Below are 19,280 nucleotides of genomic sequence, written 5' to 3' on the forward strand. Positions count from 1 at the left end.
AGACTGTTATCTATATTTTAAAGAAAAATTTAATGACCACACAAACAAACAAACACAAATGACCTCATTAGAGCTATTCACACATTATAACCAGAAAACTGTTGATATGTTATTTTTAAACTTAATTGGTAATTTATTTTGTTCCTCATTTAAAATGACAGGTGGTTCATACCTTCTTACAAATTCTTTGGAAACCCACTCTAATGATGAAATTTTCACTCATAACAAAATTTTATGTGTTTAACAACTTACTCATGTTCATTGATATAAAGTTCTGCAAGTTCATGCCAGGCTTCTTGGTCTCCAACAAATCTGGTGGGAGAAAAGGGGGGAAAAAAGTAAATGTGTAGTTATTCTGTAAATGAACAGCATGGAGGCAAGCAGGAAAATCAAATGCAAATTCCATTTTAATTAAAAAAGATTTATCAGAATAACAAAACACAATCCTCTTGTAAAACACTCACTGTTCCAGATACTCATTCAGCTCCCGAATGGCCTCCACATTTTTCCCCTGGGCTTTTCGAATGGCAATCTTACGCTTTCTGGCAGCCTATGGGTTGACATTAATAAAGGATTAGGCTCTCAGGATTCCCTGGGTTTTTGTAAAGAAGGTAATTTGACTGTGCAAATTATTATCTCAATGCCAGTGAAATTCCATTGTGGAACTACTGCTTAGTGTGAGTTTATAAACATACCCCATGACATCCCACTGGGGAATTCAAACATTCCTCTAACAATCACATATGCTTTACTTTTGATGCATACAATGTATGCATCAGTTCATCCAAATAAACAGTCTTCTAGATTCTGATAATTACAAGCCAGCAGGGAATCCTAATCTTTATCCAACCTAAAGTCCTTTACTCTGTCTCATTCATAAGATCCATATCTTAAGAGGTAGAGGCATAGGGGAGATTAAGGGAAAAATCTCACCATGGCCTCTTGAATGTCATTATACAAATATGGCTTCTGACAATGTTTTCACAATTTTAAGAGAAAAATCTACCTATGAGTCTTTCAAAAGAATAAAACAAGTCTTGACAGAAACATTTTTGTAATAAGCATTTAAAACTCACATTAAAATCTTAACAATAAATACAAAAATCAATGCAAATTAATCTATACATTCATCAAATATATATTAGATATCTACTTTTTTTGGTCAGGTACTATGCCAGGCAATGAATATATAAAGATTAAAAATGAGATAACCTCTTTCTCAGTCTCATGAGAAAGACACATTATGTAAAAATTTTAATGCAGTAAGGGCAATGATAGAGATATATAGGGTGTCAAGACGACAAGAAAGAGATAACACAGGCTATAGCACAGTGGAAGAAGTGTAAAGATAAGAAGCAAAGAGGTTCCCAGACGTGACACACATATTGAAAAAGAAAAGGTGAACAGACATTAGCTAGCCAATCCCTAAAAAACAAATGCCAAATGTCTTCTTTGATATAAGGAGAGTAACTAAGAACAGAGTAGGGAGGAAGAGCATGAGAAGAAGATTAACATTAAACAGGCATGAATGGTGGGAGGGAAAGGGAGAGAGAAGGGAAATTGTATGGAAGGAGACCCTCATGGTTATACAAAATTACATACAAGAGGAAGTGAGGGAAAAGGGAAAAAAAAAACAAGGGGAAGAAATGAATTACAGTAGATGGGGTAGAGAGAGAAAATGGGAGGGGAGGAGAGGGGAAGGGGATAGTAGAGGATAGGAAAGGCAGCAGAATACAACAAATATTAGTATGGCAATATGTAAATCAGTGGATGTGTAACCGATGTGATTCTGCAATCTGTATACGGGGTAAAAATGGGAGTTCATAACCCACTTGAATCAAAGTGTGAAATATGATATATCAAGAACTATGTAATGTTTTGAACAACCAACAATAAAACTTAACCAAAAAAAAGAAAGCAAACAGGAAGTTATATGGTATATCAGGAGAAACACATGAGCAAAGGGACAGGAAAAAAATTGATGTGTATAACTAATTCTGAGGTTAAAGTAACAAGTCAGCAACTGGAGAGGACTATACAAATTATTAAATTGCATTCCCTCAATCTCTATTCAATTCAAATGCTGAAGGATAAACAATAAAATACTCTGATTAGAATTGTTAAGCTTATTAATTATGATACAAGACTTGTTGCTTTATGTAAAATACACTACAAAAGATACAGACAGAGGTAAAAATCCGAAGTCTCTTTAGATTAATAGGAGCTAAACCCAGTGGGGTATAGACTGAATGATTTGGGATTGAAGAAGTGAAAGTTAAAAGAGTAGAGAAATCAAGACATTACCTGACAAGTAAAGCCAAGAAAAATATTTGTAATCATGCTAACAATATTTGAGTAATAAAAATGACATGTTTTATGAATGCATATCCCTGATTATTTGGCTCATGCCAAAGACCTGGAATAATGCCTGCGACATGGTAGGCACATTCAAATATTTTTAGGATAATACCACTATGAAAAACAATAAAAGTGTTATAATAAACATCAAGTTAAAAAAGTCTCAAACTTTAAAGCTCTGAAATTAACTCAAATTTTAAGGCCATTATGATTGGACTTAAAATAAGACCCTTGTCTCAAATCCTATAAATACTGAGGAACATATAATCAAGAAACTGACTTCTTTGGAAAAACATAATATCTGATTTCACCAATCAAGGATCATTTGAAGCATAATTTACTCCTTTCATTTTCCATGACACTACTTCTTCCATAGGCAATATGGTATAGAAAAAAAAAATCCAGCTTTTAAAAACAAAAAGCTAGGAAGGTGAGTGCATGTGTGTAATCCCAGCATCTTAGGAACCTGAGGCAGGAGGATAACAAGTTCAAGGGTCAGTTTCAGCAACTTAGCTAGACCCTGTCTCAAAATGAAAATTAAGAAGAGTTGCAGATGTAGCTCTGTGGTTAAGCACCTGTGAGTTCAATCCCCAGTATCTCAAATAAAACAAAACAAAACAAAATGACAAGTAACTTAAACCCACATATCAGCTTTCTTAACTTCTTCAAACCTCAGCATTACCATCTGCATCCAAGTATCACTGTGAAGCAGCTAACACAGTACCAAGCATATAACAGAATTAAGTAAGTATTATCTACAGCTTTTTCAACCTATGGTCTATGCTTAACATTTATGGGTTAAGTGTTACAAAAAAGCCCTAACCATAAGATCCTTAAAGGAAAGGCAAAGACTACTTTAATTATTTATATCTTATCCCAATCCTTACAGGATTTATAACCAGCTAACATACTATAAAAATGCAGTGAAAACTTTCTGGAAATTTTGTATACAAATGTAATGAATAAGACACAAAGAATAAATATATATAGCGACAACTAAAAGGGTAGTAAAAACATTGTAATGAATACCATTATACACAATATGAATTTCATGAAGTACAGTGTACAAGGAACACCTAACTTTAGCTTATTTTTTCAGTTATTTGACCAGGCACCCTGCTGAACACACACTAATGTTTTACCAGTCTTCTGCAGAATACAGTTTGTAAAGCACCACTCTAGAGTGTTGAAAAGAAAATTAATCTTTCAAAATGACTTAAAAAAAAAAAAAAGTCCTTTTAAGCCAAGTATAGCAGCACAGGCCTGTAATGCTAGCTACTGTGGAGGCTGATACAGGAGAATCATAAGTACAAGGCCAGTCTGAACAACTTACTGAGACCCTGCCTCAAAAGAGATAGATAGATAGATAGATAGATAGATAGATAGATAGATAGATAGATAGATAGAGAGATAGATAAATGGGTTGGTTATGTAGGTTAGTGGTAGAGTGCCCCTAGATTCATGCTGTAATATATAAAAAATTAAAAAGTACTTTTTATAAAAATAAAGGTGTACACAATTTCCATTCATCAAAGAGATAGAATTAGGATCTGGAATTTCAGACTCCTAGATTATTCTATGACACATGCTGAAAAAGAAGACTCTATAGTGGTACTAATTAAATAATTTGTTAGTATTATTTTGAATTATGTGTTTTTGTGGAAAAAAGAATATCATAATTATATAAGAACTAAATAAAACAAATTTAATATTAAAATTAAATTGAGGGATGGGGTTGTGGCTCAGTGGTAGAGCACTTGTCTGGCACATGTGAGGCATTGGGTTCAATCCTCAGTACCACGTAAAAATAGATTAATTAATTAAATTGACTTTGTAATGGTCAGTTTTAAAAATGAAGTGTTTTGGACATTAAAACCAATCTTTATAACAAATGCTTTAAATTAACATCATTTTCCAGTCAATATTAAGTAAGATTTGCCCTACTGGACTGCACCAGCTGGACTAAATATATGAAATAACTATTTTTCAAGCTACAGGACATCAGGCAATGAAAGATAGTGATCCCTGAGAGGTGGGAAGCAAACCAGGTGAGACCTACTTGTATTGTCCTAGCTTACTAACTTTAGAAATTTTTAAGGCTGCCTGTGCAGGGAGCAGAAAAGCAGATTGAACCTAGTTGAGTTACAGAGTTCAGGGAAGGAACTGAGTCCAGAAAGACCAAACACACTAATAAGACAAATACCGGAAAAGCAAAGAAATTACAGAGTAAGAACTCTGGCACGCTGCAGAGGGTTTCCCTTGAATACTCAGCTTTGTACTGACTACTGCATACAGATAAGGAAACTAACCAAAGGAGAAGGAACAGAAAGATTTAGTACAAACAGTAATATTAATAAGTAGACTAAATGTTAAAGTCTTAAATAAACTTCTAGTTTGCATTTCTTTCTTGTACTTTGTTTTCCTGTAACATATAATGATATTCTCAATATTTTGTTTGGCTCAATCTTTGCAAAAGTCAATATATATCTTTATAATAAAAATTGTTCTACATTTTATAAATGATTAAAATTTCAGTTGTAAAACATGAAACTTCAAAAAGTACTCATTAGGATACAGAATTAGAAAAGAAAAGCCTCATTTAAGGTATTAAAAGTCTTGCCATGTAATGTATATGTAAAATTTTAAATACAATATATATACAACTAATTGTAACAAAAATACTGATTCAAAAAATTAAGATAAAGCTGGGCATGGTAGCCCACACCTGTAATCTCAGCAACGCAGGAGGCTGAGAAGCAGGAGGATCATGAGTTCAAAGCCAGTCTCAGGAACAAGGAAGCATTAAGCAATTCAGTAAGACCCTGTCTCTAAATAAAGTAGGGCTGGGGATGTGGCTCAGTGGTCAAGTGCCCCTGAGTTCAATCCCCAGTACCTCTCCACCAAAAAAATTTAAGATGAAAATAGAAACACACATCTCAGTTTTTGTGTATTCACACACAGAACAGTCCTGGACACTAAAGGAAGTAATGCACAGTAATCAGCTGCAAAAATAAAGGCATTACAATTTTATGGCTGGAATGAACTTGAGGAGTAGGTAGTAACAGTTAAGTCTCTTCATTTTACATGGATCAAAACCAAAAACCTAGGCTTATACAGCAAATCCTAGGATTCTTGAATTTGTACACTTCTCTTCTCTGCCATAGTTGTTCTATGGACACTTATTATTCAGCCATCCAATTCCTTATCCAGTGTTCTACCCAGAGTCAAGCGATACACATTTCCCTGAAGCCACACGAAATCCTGGATTTAAAATGACCAAGCAACCAGAATAAGGTTCAAAAAAGGCTTCTCTTACCTTCTGGAACTCACCCAGAACATACAAAAAGGGCTCATAAAAAAGACCAATTTCTATCATAACTTCCCTAGTATATATAATATTCTATGAAGAATCATGCTTAGGATACTTGAAAAAAATAAAAACAAAAATTTGAAAAAAATAAGAACATTGTTGTTTTTCATTTACTCTCTGAAAAAGGCAAGTACAATCTAAATAACTAAGTTTAAGTACTGCAATTTGTGTATGGGGGACAGGTAGCTGCCATGTTCCATTTCCAATTCATTGCCATTGCTTCTTTTTTCATGATTAAGAACATTAATCATAAATCTAGAATAATTAACTAACTATCCAGAGTTTAATTCTTTTATTCTTTTTAATTTATTTTTATGTGGTGCTGAGGATTGAACCCAGGGACTCGCACATGCTAGGCGAACACTCAACCGCTGAGCCACAACCCCAGCCCCCAAAGTTTATTTCTTACTAGCTGTATAATCTTGGAACAAGGCTCTTGAATTTGTTATGATTCTGTTTGCCCATAAAATAAAGTTAATAATATTAGAGAGGACTGTGGTGATAATTAATGAGATGACATATGTAAAGTGCTTAGCTTAGTGAGGGTCCACAGTAAATATTCAAGAAATGTTGCATTTCATCATCACTATCATTACCATCATTATTTTCTTTAATTCTATCAGTCTTCCTTTCAATTATACTTATTTATCACACCTTCTGCTTTGCAGAAAGCTGCAGCTTTACTCTAAGTTGGCTATAAAGTAGAAAAAAGCCCAGATTAATTATATAAACTATTATTTTATCTGAGCATGTTTTACTTGTACCAAGTTAAAAAAATGAATTAATAAATTTAAATAAGCTATAGAATTATTTAATCAATGCTAACAACTCCATTTTTGCCCTCACAAAGATCAGCAGATTTTTAGCCTATACCATTTCAAATAGTTTATCAGTTTCCTTAATCAACATTCTAAATTAATAAGCTGAAGGCATTAAGAAATACAATAACTGCTCTGAAAACCCAATGTTTGATAGTGGAAATCACTCTAGTAAAAGAATACCATGGCACAAACAATTTACAACCATTCAAAAATAAATTAACTGACCAACAACACAGATTCTACTTTTTTTCCTCACTAGGCATAAGTAAAATTCAATGCCTGGACCCATGGAATTCATATCTTCTAGGTGAACTATATATAATAACTATAATATAAATATATTTGGGAAGAAAACACTACAGAAATACAGTATTTTTTTAAATTTCAGTATGAATATAAAGGATATTGTGATTTTTGCTGAAATATTAAAAGGGGAGATCGCCACAGGGAGCTACCTCTGAGGATACACTAGATTTGAACCCTTATGCTCCTATAAGAATTTCCCAGTTACAACCATGTATAATGGTGTTAAAATAAAATAATCAAGAAACTATATAATATTTCAAACCCTTAAAGACAATAAATAATATTCAAGTGTACTACATGTTTTCTCTAATATAACACACAATTAGGCTAGCTAGCAATTTTTCCCAAAAGGCACATCTTTAAGAAACTAATTACTTGTGAAAAGACAGCCCTTGATTGAAGGGCTAAGGATTGAAGGATTAAGGTCTCCCAGCAAAATAAAATCCAGTACTCCCTGTAGTCCAGATTTGAGGACCTGGGAAGAAATGGTTAGCCAGCCAGCAAAGGAAAAGCACAGTTCCAAATTCTCCTGCCTCCAAGAATATGTGGCATTTTAAAGCACCTTCACCCTTGGCACAGAGACAGTTATGTCTAATACCAAAATAAGATTTCAAATATCTGATACATCACAATAGGCAATTCACACTTCAGGAAAAAAAACTAAATCCTTCTGAAATATAAAACCAACTAAAAGACAATAATTATAACACTTTGTTTTTGAAGGCATTATTCAACAATTATTCATTGAAGGCCTACCATATGCTAGTTACATTGGAAGCTAGTGACCTAAATTTTTCCCCTCAGGAAGCATTCAAACGGTGGGCCACTTCCAGCTTAGTCATGGTAGCTAACTACCAAGCCACCGCACTTGCTGCTGCTAGAGTTTCTGGACAAGTTAGAATCAAGAATTTACAATGTGATAAAAGGAGTGATAAGGAAATTGCTGGTATGCTTCTAGGATTTGATGACTTTTGTAATATGGTACTGGAAGATGTCGCTGAGTTTGAAATTATGCCAGAAGGAAGAATTACTAAATTAGATCAAATTTACTAAATCAAAATAACAATGCTAGTTCCTGGAGGAGAAGAACCTGAAGTGTGAACAAATTTCCTTGACTTATGCTAGATTCCATTTTGTTTTATAATGGCAACAAAATGGAGTTTTTAAAAAATCATTTAAGGTCAAGATTCTCTAAAGCTAATTTTCCAGTTAAAAGGAAATGCTTGATATATAATCATTTTTCTAAGTTAATCATGGTTATCTTGGAAAAAGAAGAAATGAGCTTGTTTTCTAAAGATTAAGAAATAAGGTGCTTTGGGCTATTATTTATTACACTATAGTAGTCAGTGAAACAAAGATTGTATTGTTTTGCCATTTGCTTTTCTGTCATTTTATATCTGTTTCCATCCTCATTTATATTACCATTTGTTTTTCAAACAATTGTTCCAAACAAAATGATGAATTCTGATTTTGAATCAGTACATTTAAAATACATGAGTTGATTGAAGAATTCAATTTGAACTAAAAAAAAAAAAAAGCAGCAGCATTCAAATGATGGAAAAATCTATATTTTAAAAGCAAGCAAAACCTAATAAAACTGACTGGTTTGGGGGTAATCTAAGGAATAAAAGTTTACAAATAGTCCTGTTTAATACTTCTTTCTGATGGTCTAGTGAATGAAATCTTCACACTTCAGAGCTTATAAAACATATTCACAGCTAATTTTTAATTAATATTTTTATTACAAAACACACTTAATTCATTTCCCTATCCCAATCAATTCCACCTGTTGTAGTCTTAGATCCTCATTATCTCTTGTCTGAAATAACACAAGCTCCAAATGATTTATCTCTTCTCAAATCCTTCAAATCATCCCACATTGCTGACAAGTTATTCTAAAAATATCTGCAGGTATTTCCTTAATCAAAACTTGACTTCATTTTCCATACTCTGAGAATAAAACCTAAAAATTTGAAGTATAGCATACCAGCTTGTTCTATAGACTTTCTTGTTGCACCTCTAACTACTCTGTACAACCAACTCAGAGGTATAAAATACAGTTCTCCTTAGAGACAAATGAATGAGGAATGAAATCACAGATATGAAATTGTATTTGAAAAATGTATACAAGGAAGCACTTTGGAAAGAGAAATACAAACGGTTTCTTAAGCAATATTAAAAGATGTTTGACATTACTCAATGGAAATAACAAGATTACATTTCTAACCAATTAAAATGGCAAGGATTGAAACAAAACAAGCTGATAATATATAAGTAGAAAGGTTACAGGCAAATAACCACTCTGTACCATAAAAAGTAAGTATAGATTTGTAACTGCTAGAAGAAACCATAGGGTCAACCTCCAGGCACCCATTTCCCTAATAAGACTCGTAAAGCTCAAGAAACGAAATCAATAATCAATAAGTAGATGCCATTAAAGTTTCTGCACAGTAAAGGAAACAAGAATAAAAAAAAAAATAAAGAGCCTACAGATGGGAAAAAAAAATCTTTGTTAGCTACTCTTCTGACAGAGGATTAATATTCAAAATATACAAAGAACTCAAAAAACACCAAAAAACTGAATAACTCAATAAATGGACAAATGAAACAGATACTCCTCAAAAGAAGAAATGCAAATGGCTAACAAATATATGAAAAAAAAGTTCAATATCCTTAGCAATCAGGGAAATGCAAATGAAAACTACACTGAGATTTCATCTTGCCCCAGTTATAATGGAAAGCTTGAAGAATACAAATAACAACAAATGCTGGCAAGGATGTGGAGAGAAAGGATCACATGTATATTGCTGGTTGGATTGCAAATTAGCACAGCTACTATAGAATCACTGTGGAAACTTCTCAAAAGACTAGAAATGGAATCATCATATGACCCAGTTAATCCACTCCTTAGTATGTAACCAAAGAAATGAAATCATACTATAGCAATATGTATATTCCAACGTTTTTAGCAGCGCACACAATAACCAAGTTATGGAACCAGTGTAGGTATCTATTGACAGATGAGTAAAGAAAATGTGATATGTATATCTGCAAATGGAGTTCTACTCAGTCATAAAGAAGAATGAAATTATGGTATTTGCTGGTGGTAAATGGATAGAAATGAAGAATATCATGCTAAGTGAAATAAGCCAGACTCAAAAAGTCAAAGGTTGAGGATTTTCTTTTATATGCAGGAGCTAGAGAGAAAAAAAAGTAAGTTTATGAAAGGACAGAGTCATAAAAATACAAGAGAAAACAGCAGGGGAAGAGGATCAAGGAAAAGAGAAAAAGAGGGAAAGGTACCTACTGGAAAATGAAACTGACCAAATTATGCTATATGCATGTATGAAGACAGCACAAAGAATTGGAATTCTTCTTCTTCACAAATATATGAAAAAATGTTCAACATTCTAATGCATAATCACAAGGCATCAATTAAAAAAATAAAAAGAAGACTAGAAGAATAGAGAAAGGGGATGAGAGGAGATAAAGTGGAAGTACTAGGAATGAAATGGAGCAAATTATGTTATGTGCATGTGTGAATATGTCACAATGAATCCCACTATTATGTACTAACAAAATGTGTTCATTATAAATTGAAAATTTAATGTATGGATTTTCTGACCTAGATACACTACATCTAGGGATTCATCCTACAAATGATATTCACTTGTCTGAGAGAATGATATTAGAATCAATCTAAGAGTTCACCAAAGGGGACTTAAAACTATTTTTCATCACAGGGACTATATATCCATGCAATGCAATGCTATACAGTTACTCAAGAGGATTAGGTAAAGGACGTGCTGATATGGCTTGATCTTTAAAAGACATGGTTAGGCAGAGTATGACACTACTTGCATTTCCAACCAATCTCCCTGTCAAAAGATAAACACATGCACACACATGTACAGACTCACAAGCATGCACATGCAAACACTTGTCTGTGCAAGAATGTCAAAGAAAAAAGATAAATAAAAAAGAATAAAATAAAAAAGAATCTCAATACCAAAAAAACTTGTCAGTGTCTGCTTACCTAAAGGAAGGAGTATTGAACTCAGAGGTAGAAAAACTAACTTACGTTTCTGCATTTTTTATTTTGTTATTATATATAATTTTAACATAAGTATGCATTACTTAACAAAAGAATATATTACAACTTTAAAGAAATAGGCAGGTGTCCCATTTCATCACCTCAAAATAAAAATTTGAAAACTTCCACTCTAAATCTTCTTAAGAAATTTTTCCAACCCTAAGTGGGCTTTGTATTTTAATGCTAAAGCTTACCAAAAATCAGAATTTAATATATTTATATATAAGTCCACAATGTGTTCATTACATCATGCTGATTCCCTAAAAGCATGAGCAAGATGCTATCTAATATATTCTTCTGTTTCCAGCACCAAGCATATTGCAAACACTCAACAAATGTTTCTGAAAGAATAATAAGGTGTGGGAGGGCTCAAGATTGCAGAATAGATAGACTCAGTCTTAGTTTGGTTCTTCAAACACAACTGCTTGTGGAGGTGGGTAACTTGGGTGAGTACTGGAAATTGTACAGACAATGTAACTAAGTGAACTCCAGAGAATAAGGAGAATGATGAAGCAAGAGAAGCAAGATACCCCAGTGGTGGGGGAAAGGGAAACTTCCCTCCAAGGAAGTAAAGGTAAAAGAGAAAGTGTCACAGTGTGACTCAGAAAGTTGAACACTGAAGACAAACAGCTTAAATAAACAGGTGATCTGGAGTCTGCAAAACAAGCAGGCTTTAGAGAAGAAATTCATTGCATCTCTCAATAAATTCTCGGATCCTACTGTCAAGACACTAAACTCTCTGGGGATCATAAAACTGAGAATAATCATACTTCAGGGTTCCTGTGGATATCTTTTTGCATTTAGTGGCTGGGCAGTGGCTACACGAGACAGTTGTGGCTTAGATAAGTGTTTCTGACTTAATCCAAGCATCAATGGCTATTACAGGAAAGGGAGTGGAAGGCACAGCAAGCAGATCAGCAATGCTGCCCTCTGTGATGCAGAGCAATATCAGTTGCATGTAGCTTCAAGCAGAAGTCAGCTCTAAAGGCTCAGGGATAAAATCTAGTCAATAACTTGGTCCCTGAATAACCTCTCCAGCCCAGAGCTCCAAGTTTCAATTCTTCTTCCTTCTTCCCATCCCTTTGAATCATTCCAGGGATCCAAATATGGCTTTGACATTCACCATGCCCCAGGATACATAGACTAAAAACCTCCTGAGAGAATATACTCCAGGTGTCATACACACTCTGCCCAAAATTGGTCAGCCAGAAGGTTTTGCTGCAGCTCTGACATATGCCATGTACCCAGTTCTGCATGAACCCTAACAAACACTTCTACTTAAAGAAAAGAGGTATACAGGCTCTCAGCTCTTGACCTATCCCCAGAGAAGCATAGATAGAGGGAGGCTGAGGTCTGGTTCTTGGGCAAATACCCCACGGTAGCAGCAGAAAGAGAAAACACAGTAGTTGATTACATCACATCTATGTGAATCCTCTACATCAATCACAGCTGCATCTGGTCAGAGTGCATAGGGCTCATAAGCCTGAAGTGAGTGCAACAGAGGGGGAGCTGTGTGATTCCAGCTGGCCCTCCCTGTGAAGCACTTAGATCTGTACCAGTCTCTGATCAGAGAACCAGAGCTTCAAGACTTTCAACGTACCTAGAACACCAAGAATCAGAATCACTTTCAAATAATAGTTACTATGAATAGTGCTTTGGGAGCTAATGCCTCCATAATAGGAGTAACTACACAGAGGCATATCTCACATTCTCTGCCACCTATTCCATATGTGCCTAAAGTACTATAATACCCCTACCCTAACAAGTCTTGCAGAGACAATAGGTCTTTCTAATCCTGTTATGGTATACTCTGTGCCCAAAACCACAAATTGTAACCAAAAAAATTATAGGAAGATTATACTATGGAGTCAAATTGGAAATAAACTCAATATTACACAACAAATCAAAACTCCAAGTCACATTAGCAGAAGAAAGGCACATACTGTGAAGGCTATCACATGAAAATGGACAAATTTCATTAGAACAGACGCTCAAATCTCAATACAGAAACACAGAAATATGAAAAAACAAGGTAATATGTCACCTCTCAAAGTTCTTCACAGTAAAAGATTTCAAAGATATTGAAGTAGGTAAATGCCAAAGTAGTCATAAAAGTCATTTTTAAAAGCTCAATGAGATCCAAGAGAAAACAGTTGAATGAATAAAAAAAAAAATCAGGATATAAATTCAATAAAGAGATTGAGATTTTATAAAAGGACCAAATAAAAATCAAAAGCTCAATACACAGGAAAAAGACTCAGTTAAAAGCCTCAACAACAGAATAATCAAGTAGAAGAAAAAGTATTAAAGCTTAAGAACAACTGTCAAAATATTACAGTAAGACAGCAAGACAAAAAGACAACATATAAGGTCTCTGAGTATTATGACTTGTATATGGAATGTTCCCTTAAGGCTGATGTGTTGAAAGCTTGGTCAGACTTTTGGGAAATATTTGGATTATGAAGGCTCAGACTTCATCAGAGGACAAATAATTTGATAGTATTTATTGGGAGGTGGTAGAAATGGTAGAAGGTGGGACCTAGTCGAATCAGTAGTCCTTGGAGACATGCCACTGGGATTATCTCATGTCCCTGCCACTCAGCTTCCTGGCTGTGATGCCACTAGTGACTATATCTTGATACTTGATATCGTGTCCCTAACCCCTTTTTGTGCATGTGCACTTGCTATTCGTCCCTGAAGTTTCCTGGAAGCTCTGCTCTACCATGCCTTTCCTCCATGATGTTCTACCTCAACTTAGGCCCAAAACAACGGAGTCAGCCAATCATGAACTGAAACTTCTGAAACTGAGTCAAAAAAAAAAAAAAAAAAAATCTTTGCTCCTTTAAGTTGTTATGTCTGTTGTTTTGGTCACAGGGATGAAAAGCTGACTAACACACTAGGACACCATTAGAAGATCAATTGTATAATTTGCATACCAGAAGGTGAAAGCTACATTAGAGAGAACAGAAAACATATACAGTTATAGAATAGCAGAAAACTTCCCAAATATTGGGGAAAATATACAGGTATAGGAGGCATTTATATCCCTAAATAGATATGGCCAAAAAGAACCTCTACACAACATGGTTATAATGCCAAAAGTACAAAATAAAGAAGAATACAAAAAGATGCAAGAGAGAAGCACCAAGTCACACAGGTAAACAAATCAACACAACAGCATATATCTCAGTAGAAATACTAAAGGCCAGAAGGGCACAGGACAATATATTTCAAATCCTGGAAGAATATAACTACTAACCAAGATTACTACTCCCAGCAAGGTTATACCTCAGAATTGAGGAAGAAATAAAAAATTTTAAAGGTAACACAGATTAAGGGGGGGTGGGAGTGAAATTCATGACCTCTAGACCAGTACTGCAATAGATGTTTAAGGGAATTCTATCCTCAGAAGAAGAAAGATAAAACAAAATCATGAGAGGATGTAAAAGAATAAATCTCACTAGACTATACAAGAAGATGTGCAAATGAGAAATAGAAAAGTGACATTATCAATACAATAAAACAAAATAAATTAATAATAAGTATCGAAATTCAAAAAAAAAAAAAAAAAGCCTTCAAATAAAGAAAAGCTCAAGACTGGATGGATATGCTGCTGAATTTTACCAGACTTTAAAAGAACCAATCTAACCAAGATGGCAAGCTAATAAGACAGTTAAGATTAGAAAATGATTCAAAAACTTTGCTATTCTACTTTTTTTTTTTTGAGTACCAAGTATTGAACTCAGGGGCACCCAAAAACTGAGCCACATATCCAGCCCTATTTTGTATTTTATTTAGAGACCTGAGTTGCTTAGTGCCTTGCAGTTACTAAGGCTGGCTTTGAACTTGTGATCCTCCTGCCTCAGCCTCCCAAGTCACTGGAGTCACAGGCCTATGCCAAGGTGCCTGGCCAATTTTACTTTTTATTAGTATCTTGATAAACCAACAGAAACTATTTCTTACTTTTGTAAGAGCAGTGTTTTATCTTTTAAATTAACTTTAGATCATCCTCAGGACAATTTGCCAACTTACAGTGTTAGTTGGGTCTTCTTGTAAAATTCGATCATATAGCTGTACAGCATCATCATATCTATTTAAAAAGAAAAAGGAAAATCGAGAGTCATTATCTTTAAAATGCAGTGATAATAGTAAATACAGAAAAAGATTTAACTGGCAGGGCTTCAACTGCATTCATAATTGATGTCCAAGTCTTCTCATCTGCATTTAAAAGGGAAAGTCTACTACAGTCAAAGTTTTTAAATAAAAGCATACTGTATATAAAATACTTACCAGAAAACTTCAAAAAACACTGATTGAATTTGGTCTGAATACAAAGGTAAAAACTAGCAACACTGTTTGAATAGAGAGCAAGCATCAGAACCAAACCTGGGACATGGCAGAAATGTTAATAAGTAATACACAGTACAAACACCTATGTCCAAATTAATGGTTCTAATGGGAAAAGAGGACAAGAGGCAAAAACAGATGATAATGTAAACAGACGAAGATTCATTTCTATGTCTCTGATTATTAGAAAAGCCTTACAGATTGAAGACACCAAACCATAAGAATATATTCAATACTCTTACTGAATAGATCATGCTGGATGACATTCTCACTGGTATGACTCATCTTTTTATCCTACCATTACAAACATAAATCTTTGAAAACAGACTTTATTTTCTATGTTTTGTTCCTTATGGACACCTCTCAGAATATTTGTTCAACTTTCTCATTGTTCACAGCTAACTATCAAATACCTCAAACTTAACAAGTCTTTCTACCTGAAATATTTCTTCCTCATTCTATGTACTTTTTTTTCCTTTTTTCCATTTGGTAGATAACATTTGAACATTCAAGATAGAAAACCAAAAGGCATTTTTAGTTTCTTTTTCTCTTTCATTTATAAAATGTAATCAGTAGCCTATTTTCTGACCCTCTCAATTTCTTTTCATCTTACTCTCTCTACAATCTCTGCTACAGTTTATAACTCTAGTGCAACAATCTCAAAACTGCTTCCTTTCTGAAACTACTCACTACACATCCATATTACAATGTTCTTACAGACAAATCCAACTGTTATTCTTTCCTTAAATTCCTATAATGGTTTCCTGTTACTCTCAGTTGAAATTTCTTAGTAGGGTATATGAAGTCCCACACAATCTGGTACCTGCCTGTACCTCTAGCTTCAGTCCCAAATAGCAACTCCATCATTCATTACATTCTAGATATAATGAACTCGTACTTCTCCTGGAGTACCTACAGATATGCTTCTAAAGTTATCATTGAAGAGGGAGCAATAGACAATGCTTCAATTAAAACAAACTATTTCAGCCAGTCATGGTGGTGTATGCTTGTAATCCCAGTGGCTTGGGAAGCCAAGGGAGGAGGATCATGAGTTCAAAGCCAGCCTCAGCAACCCTGAGCACTGAGCAACTCAGTGAGACCTTGTCTCTAAATAAAATACAAAATAGGGCTGGGGATGTGGCTCAGTGGTTGAGTGACCCCGAGTTCAATCCCCAGTATCATAGGAAAAAAAAAAAAAAGGACCATCTTTTTTTCTCTTTTCCATTACTAGGTTAAGAGTACACTTAGAAACAGAATTCTGTTTTTTAAAAAGGTTGTAACTCCAATCTAGATAATAGTGTCATTCATTTGCTTTGAATGTGTGTATGTGTTTCTAATCTAGATAATAATAGTGTCTTTCATTTGCTTTGAGTGTGTATGTGTTTGGGTCTGTGCATGCATGTGCTATGTATATTTCTCAAAACAACCTTTACAAATTGGCAATATCTGTACTTTAGAGGCATAAATTTGAAAAGAATTTAAAAAGTTAAATAATTTATCAAGTCAAAGCTAGGAAATGCTGAAACAAGACTTTGAAGCCAGCTCTTACTCCAAAGCATGATCTAATTTCAGAAGGTTAGAGATGGTAAATGGGTTACATTACCCATTTCCTGGGAGTAACTGACAGGATTTGTGATGAGAAACACTTTGACACTATTCTAGAACTCGGCAGCAAGAGACCTCGTGCAATGAATGATGTGCCATGAGCATGAGAGAACCTAACACAATCTCCATTTTGCCATTTTTAAATGGAATCACATTGTTCACCAGATTTGGTTACCTTTCCATGGCTTCAAATCTCATGCCTGTTAATCGTTTGACTCTATGACTGCCAGGGAACTGTCTTCTTAACTCCTGAAGACAAAACTGAAAAAATAGTTGGTAAAAAAAGACTTGAACAGTAGTAATTACCTCATATATATTAAATGGGTTACAAGGAATGGTTTACATAGTTTTTACTATGTCTGAAAATTTCTTGTTAGTTCCACTTAACTTTTCTGTTCTTTTGTTTTGTATTTAAAAATGGATGCTAGAGACTAAACTCAGGGCCTTTATGTAGTAGGCAAGCACTCTACCTCTGAGCTACAACCCCAGCCCTCAATTAACTGTTAAGAAAAATAGTCAATACTAATTACAGAAAATATTCAATACAAGCCATGCACCAAGTCTTAATCACTTATATATAAATAAAGCAAGTTAAATATAAAATAGGCCAGGCATGGGGGCTCACACCTATAATTCCAGCAACTCAGGAGACTGAGGCAGGAGGATTGCAAGTTCAAGGCCAGCCTCAGATTCTTAGTAAGGCTCTAAGCAACTTAGTGAGACCCTCTTTCAAAAGATAAAATAAAAAGGGCCAGGTATGTTGCTCAGCTGTTAAGTACCCCTGGGTTCAATCCCCAGTCCAAAAAATAATAATAATAATTAAATACCTACCAATGCCAAGTCATCTCGACCATAGTCTAGGGCTGCAATCATCACCTGTTCGTATATGATCCAAACTAGATAAATAAAGAGGGGGAACACAGTTTAAAATAAAAATCTGCTAGACATAAGTTAATGTATTCTTTAGTTTGTGATATTTTAGAGAATATAACTTATAACTGAAAACTGATTTATTATTTCCAGAATAATACGGAAAGAAAGCATCCTTTCAGGTATATTTCAAATATATTTTGGTATCTTATGAGGTAAAAAAAATCCAATATTAAATACTTTTACTATTCTAAGATTCTTCATGAAACACATTTTGGCAAGACATCTGGTGGCTTGTAAGCTTTAAAATAAAAATGCCTATTTGATAGCCTCACTTTTACTAGCAATTTTTTTTAAGAAAAAAATAAATAAAGTATTAAATTTTATGAAACAAAAAGTCACAGGTAAGGGTGATCTGACCAGTAGAAAATACGTAAGACAAGTTAAAAAAAGAGAGAAAAACCATAAATGAAATGTGCTGAGTCTGAATGTAATAAATTAACAGAAGAACTTACTATCATCTCCAAGCTTAGAAGCATATTCATTAATTAACTCTTCTCCAACTTCCACAATTTGCTCACTATTTCTTGAGTTTTCTTCTCTCCATTTCCTCATTTTATCTCGCATTTCTGAAAACATAAGCTAGTTATTTTTTCATATTATATACATACACACACACACAAATGATAAGACATAAAAATAACTGACAAAATGAAATCTACTATTTGTGTAAAGAAAATAAACTCATATTAATGTAGAAGTCTACCATATCTCCAAGTTGATAAAGTAGTACATAAATTGAATAGATTGTTTGGAAGAATGAAAAAGCATCAGAAGTGATCTATCTTTAAAAGTAATGAATGGCATGAATCTGCTACACAGATGCTTTTTCCTTGCAGCAAGAGTGTGTCTTAACTTTTGGGGGGGTCACAGACCTTTCAGAGTTTGATAAAAGTCAGGGATTATTCTTCCAGAAAAATACAATTATCTATAGAAATTTTTAAATACTCAAGGTATTTTGAAGTTTACTCATTGATCCAGGAATGTAAAAATTTCATTATAATTATTATATTAGACTATCAGCAATGAAGGAATATTCAACATAAATTTCCTTAATGTTACAGTGCCATGAAAGGAAGTAAAAGTAAAGGAAATCTTTTGTTATTTTAAATGAGGAATAATATAAATAATGTAAAATAAAGCCAAAAGCACTGACAAAAATAAAAATCAACAGAACAACTTTGCATATTATAATACAACAGGGAATTCTGCAAGTTTCAAAGAACAGCATTGCTACCGTGTGAATGTATCTTCCAAAGTTCATGTGTTGGAAATAAATCCCTAATGCAACCATGTTGAGAGGAGGAACCATTAAAGAGGTGATTAATTCATGAGGGCTCTACCTAATGAATGCACTATGTCATTATCACAGGAATGGGTTATTTATCACAAGAGTTGATTTCTGATGACAGTATGAGTTTCAGCTTCCTACTCTTCCGCACATTGTTTT

At 34.1% G+C, this 19,280-nt stretch overlaps 1 protein-coding gene and 1 pseudogene across 1 annotated transcript in view; one reads left to right on the forward strand and one right to left on the reverse strand.

Annotated features, from left to right (window-relative positions):
* Positions 1–19,280, reverse strand: part of Emc2 (ER membrane protein complex subunit 2) — a 44,177-nt gene that overhangs the window by 14,607 nt on the left and 10,290 nt on the right. The window contains exons 2-7 of the mRNA XM_005316247.4: positions 18,286–18,399; positions 17,732–17,796; positions 17,076–17,161; positions 14,981–15,038; positions 465–550; positions 253–312 (exon numbers count right to left, since the gene is read on the reverse strand). Of these exons, the coding sequence (XP_005316304.2) occupies positions 253–312; positions 465–550; positions 14,981–15,038; positions 17,076–17,161; positions 17,732–17,796; positions 18,286–18,399 (469 nt within the window). The remainder of the gene's footprint in view (positions 1–252; positions 313–464; positions 551–14,980; positions 15,039–17,075; positions 17,162–17,731; positions 17,797–18,285; positions 18,400–19,280) is intronic.
* On the forward strand, positions 7,696–7,995 carry LOC110597869 (U6 snRNA-associated Sm-like protein LSm5 pseudogene; annotated as a pseudogene).

Source organism: Ictidomys tridecemlineatus, chromosome 7 (genome assembly GCF_052094955.1).
Source record: "Ictidomys tridecemlineatus isolate mIctTri1 chromosome 7, mIctTri1.hap1, whole genome shotgun sequence".
NCBI classification, from domain to species: Eukaryota; Metazoa; Chordata; class Mammalia; order Rodentia; family Sciuridae; genus Ictidomys; species Ictidomys tridecemlineatus.